Raw genomic sequence first — 13,807 nt, 5'->3', positions numbered from 1 at the left:
AAATATTCAGTGTGGCTATGATGTGGCCATCATACTGAAAAGTTTGGAGACCTCCTAAAATAGATCATTATTGCCCTACATTTGGTTTTACTATACATATTCTATGCATGCACTGATGTGCTCTGAGGTGTGAGACTCAGGGGGGCCCTCTGTGTGCATCTAAATATGGGACCGCGAAAAGAAAAAGAATGCACAAGAGTGTGTGCATTCAGATTTAGTGGGCTTTGGCATTAATGAATACCCCTTCCCCGTTAGGGTGCAATCCTAACCCCTTATGCCAGTGCTTTCCAGCACTGGCATAGCGGTGCTCATGGGACATGTGCTGCGTCCTGCAGTTGGGTGTCACTCACGGAGGCCTCCTCAAAGTAAGGGAGTGTTTGTTCCCTTACCTCAGAGCTGCACTGCCCTTACGTCAGTGCTGGAAAGGTCTGGCTTCATGGATTCAGGGCCAGTTGATAGGGCCAGGGAATGGTCCACAAGGACTTGGGAAGGTTAGTGTTTGGTATAGAATGGGGTGGCTGTATCCCACCTGGCCATCATACACAGCCCACCTTATTTAGAGCAACTTTGTGCACCTCTCCAAGGCTAATAACAATATGTTTGAGTGATTTTCAGGGGGCCTTTAGATAATAATAATAATATAATATACAGTATTTATATACCGCCTTTCTTGGTCTTTATTCAAGACTTTATTCAAGGCGGTTTACACAGGCAGGCTTATTAAATCCACGCAGGGATTTTTACAAATTGAAAGAAGGTTCTTTCTTTCAAGAACCACCACATTCAAGCTGTTACACTCCGATCTGGTTTAACATTCTGGCCTCCATCCTCCCACGCTCAGAGCAGATGGAACAGCTCGGCTCAGCTTGTCAGCTGCTCCAAGGTGGCACGGTGCCGGTGGCCTCGAACTGGCGACCTGCGGATGTTAATCTTCAGGCAAATGGAGGCTCTACCCTCTAGACCAGACCTCCTGCCCAATAGATCTCTATTGGGGGTGTCTGGAGTGGGGAAAGCTAAGCTACAGATTGGGGAAATATAGATTTTTTTTTGGGGGGGGGGAATATAGATTTTTATTTTAAAAGTTTCATACTACAATAAATAATACAAAGGAAAGAAATCACATTTTACATTTTCAACAACAGTCACATTACATCAACTGTTTAACTAGAATACAGATACATCCTGTTATAGGTGGATTCACCCCATCTAACCACTCCCACCATTTTTTCCACCTGTCTTTACTGGTTCTCACCCTTTTGTAAGCCTCGGCGCCGTATACTCTGGAGACCACAAAGCGGACCCATCCCCGCGTGTTGGTGGACTTTTTCTCCTTTATTTCTTTGCCCCTTTGGATGCCCAGCGCAAAAAGGACATACAGATTTATCAGTCTTACCGTAGACCACGGCACCTCCCACCTATCGTCTCCTCCCCTCCGTTGTCCCGCAGTACTCATTCTCTTGGGTCCCCCTTCCTGCTCCACAATTGGCCTACAGATTGGGGATTTGCTGCCTGCCCTTACCTGCCTGTAAGTGAGAGTCAGAGGGAGAACCAGAACTGGTCTCAAAAGGCTGCCTGACTGGTGATCAGGCTTGGATTGGGACATCTGTCTCAAAGGCTATTTGGCTGGGCGTAAGCAGAGCAGTTTGACTTCACTGGCCCTCTTTCCAGGGGTTGGTCTGGAAAAGCTGGGGTTGCCAAGAAATGACCACAGGTTGGAGCCAAGGGTACTGTTGCCCTAAGCGGTCTGTTCAGGTTAGCTGTCTCCTTCACGGTAAGGGGGAGAATTTGTGTTAGATGAGACCCACTGAAACTGTAAATTGATCAATAAACATGACCCATTTTACTCCACATGGTCCCATGTCTTCTGTGGTGGGTACCTACCAAGAGTTCCTTTGTCAGGCTGGAGAAAATTTGAAACCATACACTAGAATTTTTGTAGCTTGCCTTCTTCAATTTCTGAGCGGCACTCCATCCTTAACCCAAGTTTTTCAGCAACTGTGGGAAGAATACTGATAACCAGAAATGGGTATGTTTTAAACAAGAACAGAGAAAGTGAGAGAATTATAGATTATCATTACCAAAAAGTCCACCATCAAAAAAGAGGGATAGTAACTGCTTTGTGGGAACACTGAGGGGGAAAATACAGTAAGTAAGGAATTCAAATTGCAGATTTATGCTAAATATCAGGAATTACATTCTAACTGGGGAAAGAATTAATAATAGAATAACTGGGTCAGAGACACTGAAGAATCTACTTCCCTGACTCTTTTTTAAAGGAGATCTTAAGAGTCTTTTTATTGATGATGCACTGCAAGGAGAATAGTTTGTCCAGAATGATTCCTACTTATACCCAGATACAACATAACCATCTTCACATGTAAATTAGCAATTTTACATATGGTTGGCAACCTTCAGTCTCGAAAGACTATGGTGTAAGTCTACAGCACCCAGTATTCCCAGGCGGTCTCCCATCCAAGTACTAACCAGGCCTAACCCTGCTTAGCTTCCCAGATCAGACGAGATTGGGCATGTGCAGGGCATATGTTCATAGTTTACATTCTTATGAGAGCTTTACAGGGCACAGTTCTGTAATTAGAGACACAAAGCAAAAATAAACTTCGCCTAAATTCTCAGAATTAAGATAGGAAATCTGACTAATGTCCTTTCTTAAATGTCTGAAACATGTCAGTAAATCAAACAGCTGCCTAAACTGCATCCAATTACATTTTAAGAAATTAGAACACCATTTGCCTAGAAGATAAATAATTAAGGGTCTGTTTTATAAATGTATTTCCATTTCTTAGAACTTAGTTAAAACAAGAACAAACATGTACCAATTAATTATAACTTAGAAGATTATTCTTAACTCTTTGTAAAGCTTTATTATTAATCATTGGAAAAATAGATTACTCTGTAAAGCCACAGCATGATTTTAATTATTTTTTTCTCTGTTTAATTTTTAACATTTTCCCAAAGTGTTTAATTTTTAATCAGCAGTTGTGTTTGCCACGTGTTTTATCCTCTCTGTGTTTCTTAAGCAAGATAAATAAGGTTAACTAAATCACGACAGTATTCAAATAAAAGTCATTTAAAGTGATGCTTTCAAAAGTTAATGCTTTTGCGCTCTCTGAAGTATTCATTACAGCTTTGCTTTAAAAAGCAAGAACCAGCTAGATAGTCCAGAAGGGGTTTAATATAACAAAGGAATGTCTTTGGCACTGTTGATGCTTAAATAGCACTACACTACATCATTATTTCTTTCTCCATTGAGTTAATATAGTCAGCCAGAACTGTCTGCCTCTACCAGAAAAAAACTGAAGTTGGGGCATCAGAGTTTTATTTCAGATTTTTAAAAAAGTTATACACAGTTCACTGTTGAATTTGTGGTTAAAGATAAAAGTACCTTTGGAGATATTTTCATTTTCGCAGTTAGAACCCAATCCTATGCATGTGTACGCAGACATAAGTCCCACTAGAGTCAATGGGGCTTACTCCCAGGGAAGTGTGGAAAGGATTGGGCAGTTATTCTTCTTTTCCATGTGAAGAAAGGCTTTGTTCATAAACCTGATTTGGCTCTTTCATAAACCTGATTACTCTGAGAGTAATTTGTATTCTTTTGTAGAGTTATGCATTTTTGTTTTAGAGAAATGTTTCCTAGTAAGTCTACAAAATTATACCTTCTGCATTTTGGAGTGTATATCAGTAGTGAATTTATAGACTCCTCTGGTGTTCCTAGTGATTCATGAACAAAGACAGAACAGGATGTAGGCTATTGACATGTGGTCAGCGTCACTGTGTTCCAGACTCCCTGAGTCAAAGCTACAGATTACCAGGTAGCTAACTGTTGCTACTCAGATAATTACTGTTTTCTCTTCAAACAAAAGGCCTCAGAAGGTAACCTCAAAACTTGGCAAGTTTTATGTGGGAGTAATTGGTTCTCCAATTTTTATTCAAGATCAGATCATGAAGCTTGTAGGAAGAGTCAACAACATACTGTTGCAACAAATTCTGGCCCTTACTGTTAGAAGAATAATGGCCAGAGTTTATTATTCAGTGCTACTCTTTCTTGCCCTGCCACTTCCTGGTACTGGCATATTTGGGTTGGCTGAGGAAGTGAGATTCCTCTTCCTCATGAATATTTTTGTGCTACAACCACACAGATGGGAGAATCCTGGCCGTGCAACATATGAGAGGTTTGGGCTGCAGGCCTAGTGGTTCACCATAATATTTCATTTGCATCATAGGACGTTTATGAAAGAATTATATTTGCAGGTCTAATGTTGACCTCTTTTTATCTAGTAGCCACAATACAAAACTCTATGTAGCCATCTCCTAAACGCTGCGGATGACACAAATCAATATACAATGAAAATTCAAGCACACAATATTAACCATGATGTTTTATTTTAAAGGATACCACTAAATGTCAGAGACATTGTCTACTGCACAGGAGTTTCACTGATGGATGAAGATGTATGGGAGTTTATTTGGATGAAATTCCACTCTACTACTGCAGTATCAGAGAAGAAAATATTGTTGGAAGCTTTAACATGCAGTGACGACAGAAACTTGTTGAACAGGTGTGCTAATTGAGCTGATGCGTTCCATCTTTTTCAACACACTCTGTGTTGACAGCAAAATATTATTTTCTGCCTATCCAGACATATACTGAAACCACGTCCTGTGGAAATACTTGTGTCATCAAGCACATAGCATTTATACTGTTCGTTAATCTTATTTAATTTTTGGTAAGCATGATTTCAAATTAGATTGGATGGCAACCTTCAGTCTCGAAAGACTATGGTATAAGCCTACAGCACCCGGTATTCCCAGGCGGTCTCCCATCCAAGTACTAACCAGGCCTGACCCTGCTTAGCTTCCAAGATCAGGCATGTGCAGGGTAACAGTTGCTGCCATAGCAAGGCTGAAATTAAGCAATTCATTTGATTTCAATTTTCACCATAAAGAGGTGAGGTGTTCCCAAAAAATGCATGTCTCAAACCCCAGCTCATCTTCTATACTTTACAAATACAAACAGAAAGCTCTACCAGTGGCATAGCTAGAGGGGGTTCAATGCACTAAGTTTTGCAGGGAGCCTCATCGCAGTGTGCAAAGGGTCTTTCTCCCAACCATTCCAGTCGTTGGAGCCTGGAGTGTATGCCTTCATTTTGGTCCCATCGCCTGGAATGACTCCAAAGGGGAGGGGCACCTTGTAAGCTGCGGTGAGGCTTCCTGCAAAACTTAGTGCTTTGCACCCCTTCTAACTACACCACTGAGCAATGTGAAAATGTGTTGCAATTTCTGTTCTTTGCTGTGAGTTGCAAGGTATCTTGTAAGCTAATACTGAAATAGGTCTGTTGGCAAAAACTAAACATCTTCCCTCCCTTCTCCCATTATTCAAGGCTTCTTAACCTATCTCTCAATTCAGAAGTTGTCCTAGATCAGGATGCAATTGATGTCATAATCCATGTAGCTAGGAATCCACATGGACGAGATCTTGCTTGGAAGTTTTTTAGAGAAAAATGGAAGATATTGAATGCCAGGTAAAAATGAATATTTTAATTTTTAGTATCATTTTATTCACTTTTATATAATGTTCTGTCCTCCTTATTAATGTTCTGTCTGTGCATGTCTACTCATTGGTTTAAGAAAAGTGAGATAACCAGCATTATTTAGAATGATTTTTCTCTCTTTCGTAGAGGTGTCAATATAGTCATTTGTTCCTTCATTATTGCAAATGTTTGGGACTGTGTTTGTGTTGTAAATGTTAATGGTAGTATTTATGTAAAGGACATTGACTTGAATCCAAATCTCTACACTTCTGTTTGCACATGGAGAGAGCACTGATTTCCTCTCCCTCCCGCACCATCTGCAATCATGAATGTCCCCCAATGTGATGTGCAGATCTAGAGCTGAGGGAAGCAAGCTTAGATTACTGCTTGCCCACATGGAAATTTGGATTCAAGCCTTTTGCATACAAGAATTGTTTTCATTCCAATCCTGTTATGCATTTTCTGTATGCCACAGGATAAATGCTCAAATAAGAATTCATACTTCAGACTTGCCCTTGAGTAACACTGTCACTTTTTCTTAGCAAAGTATTTTGGTGTTAAGTGAACAGTGAGTCAGTGAACAGTTTGTCAGGGACAAGAGACAGTCAATTTAATACTTAGCTATTCTAGCGTAGGCATGTTTGTTGTCCAATGCCAGAGGTTAAGAATTTTTTTTAAATGTGTGTTTTAAAGGTTACCAATTTAAAAAAAAATTAAAATTATTACAACAGTTCAGCTACATTATAATTCAAATTTAGTACAAATAGAGGATAATACCGACCATGTACACATTGTGATGAAATTAATTGCTTTGGCTTGGATCCAAAGAACAGGTAAGAGAAGGAGAAAATGTCTGCTCTGTGAACAGAGGAAGCTGTGTAGGAAGGTGATCAAAAGAGACTGCAAGAGAAAATACCAGGGTGGGGGGAGGGAGAGCTGGGACGGGGTGGAGAAGGAAAAAAATCCTGAATACTGGAATGGAGAACCATTGAAAATGATGCAGCCTCTTGCACACCCACTTAGCCAGCTGCAAGAGGAATGAATGAAAGGGGGAAGGAAGGCAGAATGGCTCCTTGCTAATAAGGAGATCAAGAGTTCCAGAGCTCAGCATTCTGACTGATATCTTCACTCTGCCTCTGAGGAGCTCCAACGCAATGTGACCCCCCTCAAGAACTTTAGCACTGAAAACATGGCAACTAAGACAGACTCTTAATGGAGGGGTTGATTCCAACTTATTGGAAGTTTGTTACTTAAGAAAAGTGATCTAAGAAGTTCCTCTGTATCTATTTCTTAGATCACTTATCTTACGCAACAAACTTCCAATCAGTTGGAATCAACCCTTCCATTAAGAGTCTTCCCACTAGTAAAAGGGCACCTTTGGGTCAAGCTATAAACTTTATGTTTGTGTATTAGATGTTCCATTTTATGTAGCTTATATGTTGTATCACCAGTGACCATCATTAGGCTTTATGTTTCCCTTTAAAAACATATAAGCTTTTAGATTCACTATTGTTACGTAGCATTACCCATGTACATGGCACTTTTAAAAGAATGAGAGGACTTCATTCCGTCATATGTCATAGGGACATGGTTATATAAAAAAACATAAATCGTTTGAGTAAGTTTGGTGACGTGAAAAATGGAGGGGGGGGAGAGAAAACAGAATACTTAATTTAAAATATTAGTTGCAAAGTCATGTAGCAGAGTCTGGATTAAATCTGCTTTTTGCATGTTGAACTGTATGTGTGGACCAGAAGTTCTAGGAAAAGAACTTCAGTTGGCTACTATTATCATGGAATTGTTCTAAGATCTGAATAACCAGAGGCATTTCCATTTAATATATTCTCTGTTTGTGTTTTTCCCCTGCTGTTGAAGATATGGAGAAGCATTATTTATGAATTCAAAACTTATCAGCGGAGTCACAGAGTTTCTTAATGCAGAAAGTGAACTAAATGAGGTGAATATTATGCAGCTCACTGCTTGCAATATTTTTTGTTCTTATCCTTTTAAACATTTCGTCTTTGACACCTAAAATCAGCAAGGCTATATTCTGTAAGCATATATCCAGTGGTGTCGCTGTGGGGTGTGGGCTACACCAGGTGACACCATCGAGGGCAACCCCAGCAAGACTGTGTTGTAGCACTGCAGGAGCCAGCGTTCCGCCGAGATCTCACAGGATTCTTGGGCTACCCAAGATGGCGGCGCTTGGGGAAACCCAGAAATGAAGGCCGCATGGGCCGTAAATAGGTGACACCATGAGACACTGCACTGAGCATCCTAGAGCAACTGAGCACACCTGTAATGGTATGGCAATGAATGCATGCATAAGATTTATTTAAAGAAAAGGCAGCCTCTTTGTAGTTGGCTCCCTGAGTTACAGATGTCCGAGTCATGGATGGTTGTGCTGGCACTTTTATGCAGGTACAGTACGTCCTTCAGTGTTGCTTTTGTGCAGGCTAGGCCAGCAAAGACTAAATGTTTTGACCTAAGTAAATTCCTACTAAAGTATAGACCCCTGGGACCTAACTTCTACTTAAGCTGGGGACAGTAATGTACCTGATCCTATGTGTGTTTACCCAGAAGCAAGCCCCACCGAGTTCAGCGAAACCCACTCTCAAGTAACAGCCCAATCCTATCCAATTTTCCGGTGCGGATGCAGCTGTACCAGTGGGGTGTGCACTGCATCCTGTGGTGGGAAGGCAGTCACAGAGACCTCCTCAAGGTATGGGAACATTTGTTCCCTTACCTCGGGGCTGCATTGCAGTTGCACTGTTGCTGAAAAGTTGGATCGGATTGGGCCCTCAGTGTGTTTAGGATACTCCAACAGCAGAGTGAATGTTTATATGGTTACAAAAGAAGACTAATTACTACTCCGGATGGTGCTTGCAGCAGTTAACCAACAGCTCCTCAAACTAGTGCCTAAACAGCCAGTCATTTACAATAAGGAATTAAATATGCTGTTCAAGCCTAATTGAACACATCTTTTATAATAGTTGATAAACCCAGGCTCTTCAGGCAGGAGTCTGAGTGTTTTAGCTTAACTTTAGCTTCTCAAGCTGCATTAGGAGCACTTCCAATTTTCCCTGTTTAGTTGCCTATGTAGGAGTAAAACTTGATAAGAACCCAGCTGTCTGCAACATAAAGCAGCTGGGCTACAGGAGAGATGGAGGAAGAGATGTTAATATAATCAGACACTGGCACGTCAATATCTTCCAGCACAATTTGAAGCTGTGGCATCACACCTAATTGATGCAGTCTGTTGCCTTATTGCATTTTGCAGTAAATCTCCCTGCAAAATATTGTAGGGCACATAGAGTTTGTCCTCAATGTATGACTTGTTCATATGAATGTGGAAGACCATATTTGTGTTCGTTCAGCCCAAATTAATGTTTAAATTGCATTTCCAGCTAAAGAACTTTATTAAAACCTACGCAGAGGGCTCTGCTGCCTCTTTCTCCCGAGCCGTGGAAACAGTGGAAGCTAATGTCCGGTGGCAAGCGCTTTATAAAGACGAATTATTTCAGTGGCTGAGAAGATCACTGGCACACTAATCAGTATTTCTAAGTACCAAATTTTGCAAGAGGAGGAGCACAATGGAGGAACACAAGGTGGAATTCCAAGAACCTTTGACTGGAAACACAAAACGAAGACAAGTTCTAAACTGGCAGGATATATAGATATAGATATATTATATTTTTGCACCAATCTCCTCAAAACTGTAAAGGACATGGAAAAAGAAAAAAAAAACTCTGACAGAAGTTTGGATCATGAACTGAGAAAAGGTCATGAATGCTTTCAAAACTTAGTCCTCACTCTACCATGGCCAAATGTGATATTAAGTGGTGCATGTAAATGTTACTGTCAGTTTCGGGGGGGGGGAACCCTCAGAATATTTGTGCATGGTTGTATGGTCCCTGCCTGTATTCCAGCATGCTTACTTACAGTGTCCACATTTGTATGTGAATTTCTGTTACATTGAAGTTGGGCATTATGCAAAAGCACAAAGATTATCTATGACAATCAGTGTTGCAAGCGCAAGGTAGGGTGGAGAGAAGGAAGAGGAATGGACAAAGGAGCACCATGTGATGAAGGGTCATCTTTGGTCCTGGCCAATTATGTCTGCATTCTGCTTATCTCTCAGTTATTATTGGGGTGCTAACTGTGCTCTGAGTTGCAAATTATTGCATACATTATAGTTCCTTTTTAAGGCAAAGATGCATTCAGAAACAAGTTACTCTCACGACATGCTGTAATTACAAAAGTAAATTGGATTCAGTGCTGATCAGCTAACAACAGATTTTCCTCTCTGATAGCAAGCCTTTATGACAAGAGTGTAATGTATTTCCTTGGGCAGATTCCATAAATCACCCTTCTTCATTGTTTTTACTTAGCAAAAGATATTCAGTAGCTGTGGTATGACCCAGTGTGGTGACTAGTTATGGGAAACTGTTAATCCACAATATTGTAAAAAATGTATTCTCATCAGAAAAGATCTGTGGAGACACAAATGATCCCACTGAGAAACAAAAGATTTTTCTAATATCTAATTGTAAAGAACAATGAATGCTACTGTTTCCATCTTCCGGTCAATATGAAAGTCTTATTTCTTCACTAATGGGTATTCCACTAAGATAGACTCTCCTTTTAACTGGAAAAGTTCTAACATTAATTGGCAGTACCATAAGTTTTAATAATAACCTCTTGTATCTGTTTGATTTTTCTTTATTCATGTCAAGTATCTTCCAGTGTTTTTCTTAACCTTTATCTTTCCCTTTCATTAATTTTTTGAAAGATTTGTTAAACGAGCTTGTTACTAAGCGTGAGTTATTTTGACCATTCATGTATGGTATCTCCATACATGAAAATACCATGTATTTCACAATTTCAGGAGCCGGTATTCTCCCATACCAACTACTGGTGAAAATAGCAAAGTATTAGAAGTGCTTTCTACTACATTTAAGGCCCAATCCTATCCAACTTTCCAGCACCGGTGCAACCATTCCCTTGTTTGAAGGTCTCTGTGACTGCCCCCCCCCTCCCGAATAGGAAGCAGTGCATGCCCATTGGCACTACTGCACCAGCACTGGAAAATTGGATAGGATTGAGCCCTTAGCTGCTTAGAATCTTTCTGTGTTCTCTCTCCCCTGACATGGGAGTTGAATGACCACAGCTCACAATGGAAGGAACATTGAGAGCTGTGATCATTAACATATTTATGGTGCTTTTGAGTGATGGATCTACTCAATCCAAATTTCAAATTATGGGGAAGTAGCTATTCTGCTGATGACTTTTGCACAGTTGCAATACTTAAGACAGTTTCTGTTTGGTTATATGTCAACTTCTTTGGGTACCATAATATTTACTATGGATACAGGTGATGAACTTGTACAGAACTGTGTGATTTGCTTAAGGGAAGTCTTACAAGGAGGGACTGACAATACTCAACTAACATTGGTTTGCATGAATCTGAAGTAGAACTGTAGTGTATATTCAGCTTCAACAGAGTACACTTGAAACCCAAATGGTGCCCTCAGTGAACTTTCAGTTCAGGGCTGTATTTTGCATAGATTGAAGCTGTGAATATACCGCACAACCGTGGAGATAAACTGAGAATTATGCTGGATGTCTCAAAGTATGGCAGTATTTTAGAGACCTTTGAAAGTCTTTGGTGCCATTTGTCCTTCTAAACATAAGTGCTTATAACCTCCAGTGAAGCAAATAAATACTTTCAGTACAGAAATCCCAAACCAGACATTTGAGTTAGTTGGATCAATCAGTAGAACCATCAGCCCTAAACTTCCCAGTTCTTTTCATAGGCTACGAAGTTGCACCCTTCACTCGTGTCATTTTTGGCAAGTACTAACATGGGCAAAGTTTGCCCATGGGGGGAAAGCAGTGTGGGGACATCCTCTACCTTCTGGGGTTGCGTGCAAGACCAACTTTATAACAAAGTAACCTGAGGGAGTCACCTCTGGCAGCAGAAGAACAGGGGGTGGGGCAGGCAGCAGTCCACCACCCCTCTTCTTAAAAGATGATGGTGGGCTGAGAACAAGAGGAGGGACTCAGATCAAACAACTATTTGAGTGCTAAGAGACAGGTGGGCAGCATTTGATACTGCACCTCAGGTCCTCATAGGTCTGGGGCTACGTCCTGGTTCTGCCAGGAGACTGCAGGAAGGCAAAGGAATGTCATCCATTTGCTTAAGCCAGTTGAGTGGCAACCTTTAGGCTAAACCAGGGGTGCCCAAACCCTGGCCCTGGGGCGACTTGTGGCCCTCGAGGCCTCTCAATGCGGCCCTCAGGGAACCCCCAGTCTCCAATGAGCCTCTGGCTCTCCAGAGATTTGTTGGAGCCTACACTGGCCTGACGCAACTGCTCTCAGCGTGAGAGCGACTATTTGACCTCTCGTGTGAGCTATGGATTGAGGGCTCCCTCCACTGCTTGTTGTTTCATGTCTGTGATGCAGCAGCGGCAGCAAAGGAAAGGTCAGCCTTTCTTTGTGCAAGGCCTTTTATAGGCCTTGAGCTATTGCAAGACCTTCATTCAATCATATAAGTTCATCTTTAATATATTCATTTATGTAAATCTTTGTAAATTTATTCAAATTTTAAATGTAAATTAATTCTTTTTTTCCCCGGCCCCCGACACAGCGTCAGAGATGATGTGGCCCTCCTGCCAAAAACTTTGGACTGGGCTAAACAATGCTGGAAGCCACAAGGAAATGGCTTTCTTCTCTTGCCGCCTTCTTTGGCTGTGAATAGCCACAGAAGAAGTGAACTTGAGCTTAGGTTTCAAGGAAGGTTTTGCAGGGCAATCCCCCTCTTTCACCAATTTCAAGCCATATAGTCAACTCTTTTTTCCCCCAAGTAAGCGTATTGTTGCTTGTCATAAAAACATAAGAAGAGCCCTGCTGGATCAGGCCAAAGGCCCATCTAGTCCAGCTTCCTGTATCTCACAGTGGCCCACAAAATGCCTCAGGGAGCACAAGAGACAAACTGCGTCCTGGTGCCTTCCCCTGCATCTGGCAATAAGAGGCAGCCTACCTCTACCTTGCACATGCCTACCATGACTTGTAACCTGTGATGAACTTTTCCTCCAGAAATTTGTCCAGTTCCCTCTTAAAGGCATCTAGGCAAGATGCTGTCACTACTTCCTGTGGCAAGTAGTTCCACAGACTAACTACATGCTGGGTAAAGAAATATTTTCTTTTGTCTGTCCTAACTCTCCCAACACTCAGCTCCAAAGCTCTGATTTATTATTATTATTATGAACACATATAAAACACCCTTTTAATTATGAACACTGTTGAAATTACATTTGCTCATCTCTGCAATGTGACTGGCTGTGAATGTGCTCTTTCCCAGCCCTACAACCTCGCTTTGATTCATGTGTACATTTCCCCCCACACATTAAATGAACACAGCTAATCTAAACAGGTTTCCTCACATGAGTCAGCCTAGTCCACTGTCTGGTACTCCAGGTGCTCCATCAATTATCTACTCATTTAAGAGGAGGGAAAGGGACTCTGCAAGTGCTACTACACTGGATTGATGAATCAGAGTAAGAGGCTGACCTTACTGCTCCACTCAGGAATCTCTTGTGGAGATTTTATAATAGAAGCTTCTCCTCCTAAAGGGTCTGCCTTTACATCTTGATTTTTAACCCATTTCTGCCCAGCCCACAGGTGTACAATTTGATCCCTGTTGCATATATACAATTGAGTATAACGCTCATCCATTAGTGAGCGTTAAGAGAGAAACTACAGTAGTAGATATTAGATGTCCAAGGGTATAAAACACAGACGACCACAATCTTTATGATTTGCCTGAACCACAAAAGGTTCAGCATTGTTGTCCTTTTAAAAATCCAAATTGTCTAGTTGTGGTAAAGCTCTGACTCACAAACATCTGGGGAGTAGGGTCTCTTCAAAGTGTATGTTTCTCAGTGTGGCTGGCAAGCTCCGCAAAATGCATCAATGGAATTTTGTGAAACTTGGTTTGCCAAACTGGCAAAATTATTGTTCTCTTGTGCCAACTTCAGCCTTGCATGAAGATGTCTCGCGTATGTTGCCACAACGACTATTGCCAAATCTCATACAAATTCCAAAGTGCATTAAAAGTTAGTGTGGCTTCTGCTGCCATTATAGTTAATGTCAAAAGAATAAGAACGACTCACTCAGATTAAGGTAAATTGTACTGAATCCATGATGAATACTGTCCCATGAATTCATCAAGCAGGAACATTTAAAATGATCCT

General features: G+C 41.1%; 1 protein-coding gene and 1 pseudogene across 1 annotated transcript in view; one reads left to right on the top strand and one right to left on the bottom strand.

Moving 5' to 3' along the window:
* The window catches only part of TRHDE (thyrotropin releasing hormone degrading enzyme), a 253,931-nt gene extending 244,828 nt beyond the window's left edge, over positions 1 to 9,103 (top strand). Inside the window, exons 16-19 of the mRNA XM_066634507.1 lie at positions 4,413 to 4,580; positions 5,403 to 5,543; positions 7,428 to 7,509; positions 8,960 to 9,103. Of these exons, the coding sequence (XP_066490604.1) occupies positions 4,413 to 4,580; positions 5,403 to 5,543; positions 7,428 to 7,509; positions 8,960 to 9,103 (535 nt within the window). The remainder of the gene's footprint in view (positions 1 to 4,412; positions 4,581 to 5,402; positions 5,544 to 7,427; positions 7,510 to 8,959) is intronic.
* Positions 2,436 to 2,553, bottom strand: LOC136658157 (5S ribosomal RNA; annotated as a pseudogene).
* Positions 9,104 to 13,807: the final 4,704 nt, after the last annotated feature.

This window comes from Tiliqua scincoides, chromosome 7 (genome assembly GCF_035046505.1).
Source record: "Tiliqua scincoides isolate rTilSci1 chromosome 7, rTilSci1.hap2, whole genome shotgun sequence".
In the NCBI taxonomy this organism is placed as follows: domain Eukaryota; kingdom Metazoa; phylum Chordata; class Lepidosauria; order Squamata; family Scincidae; genus Tiliqua; species Tiliqua scincoides.
This window is presented reverse-complemented; position numbering and strand designations above follow the sequence as displayed.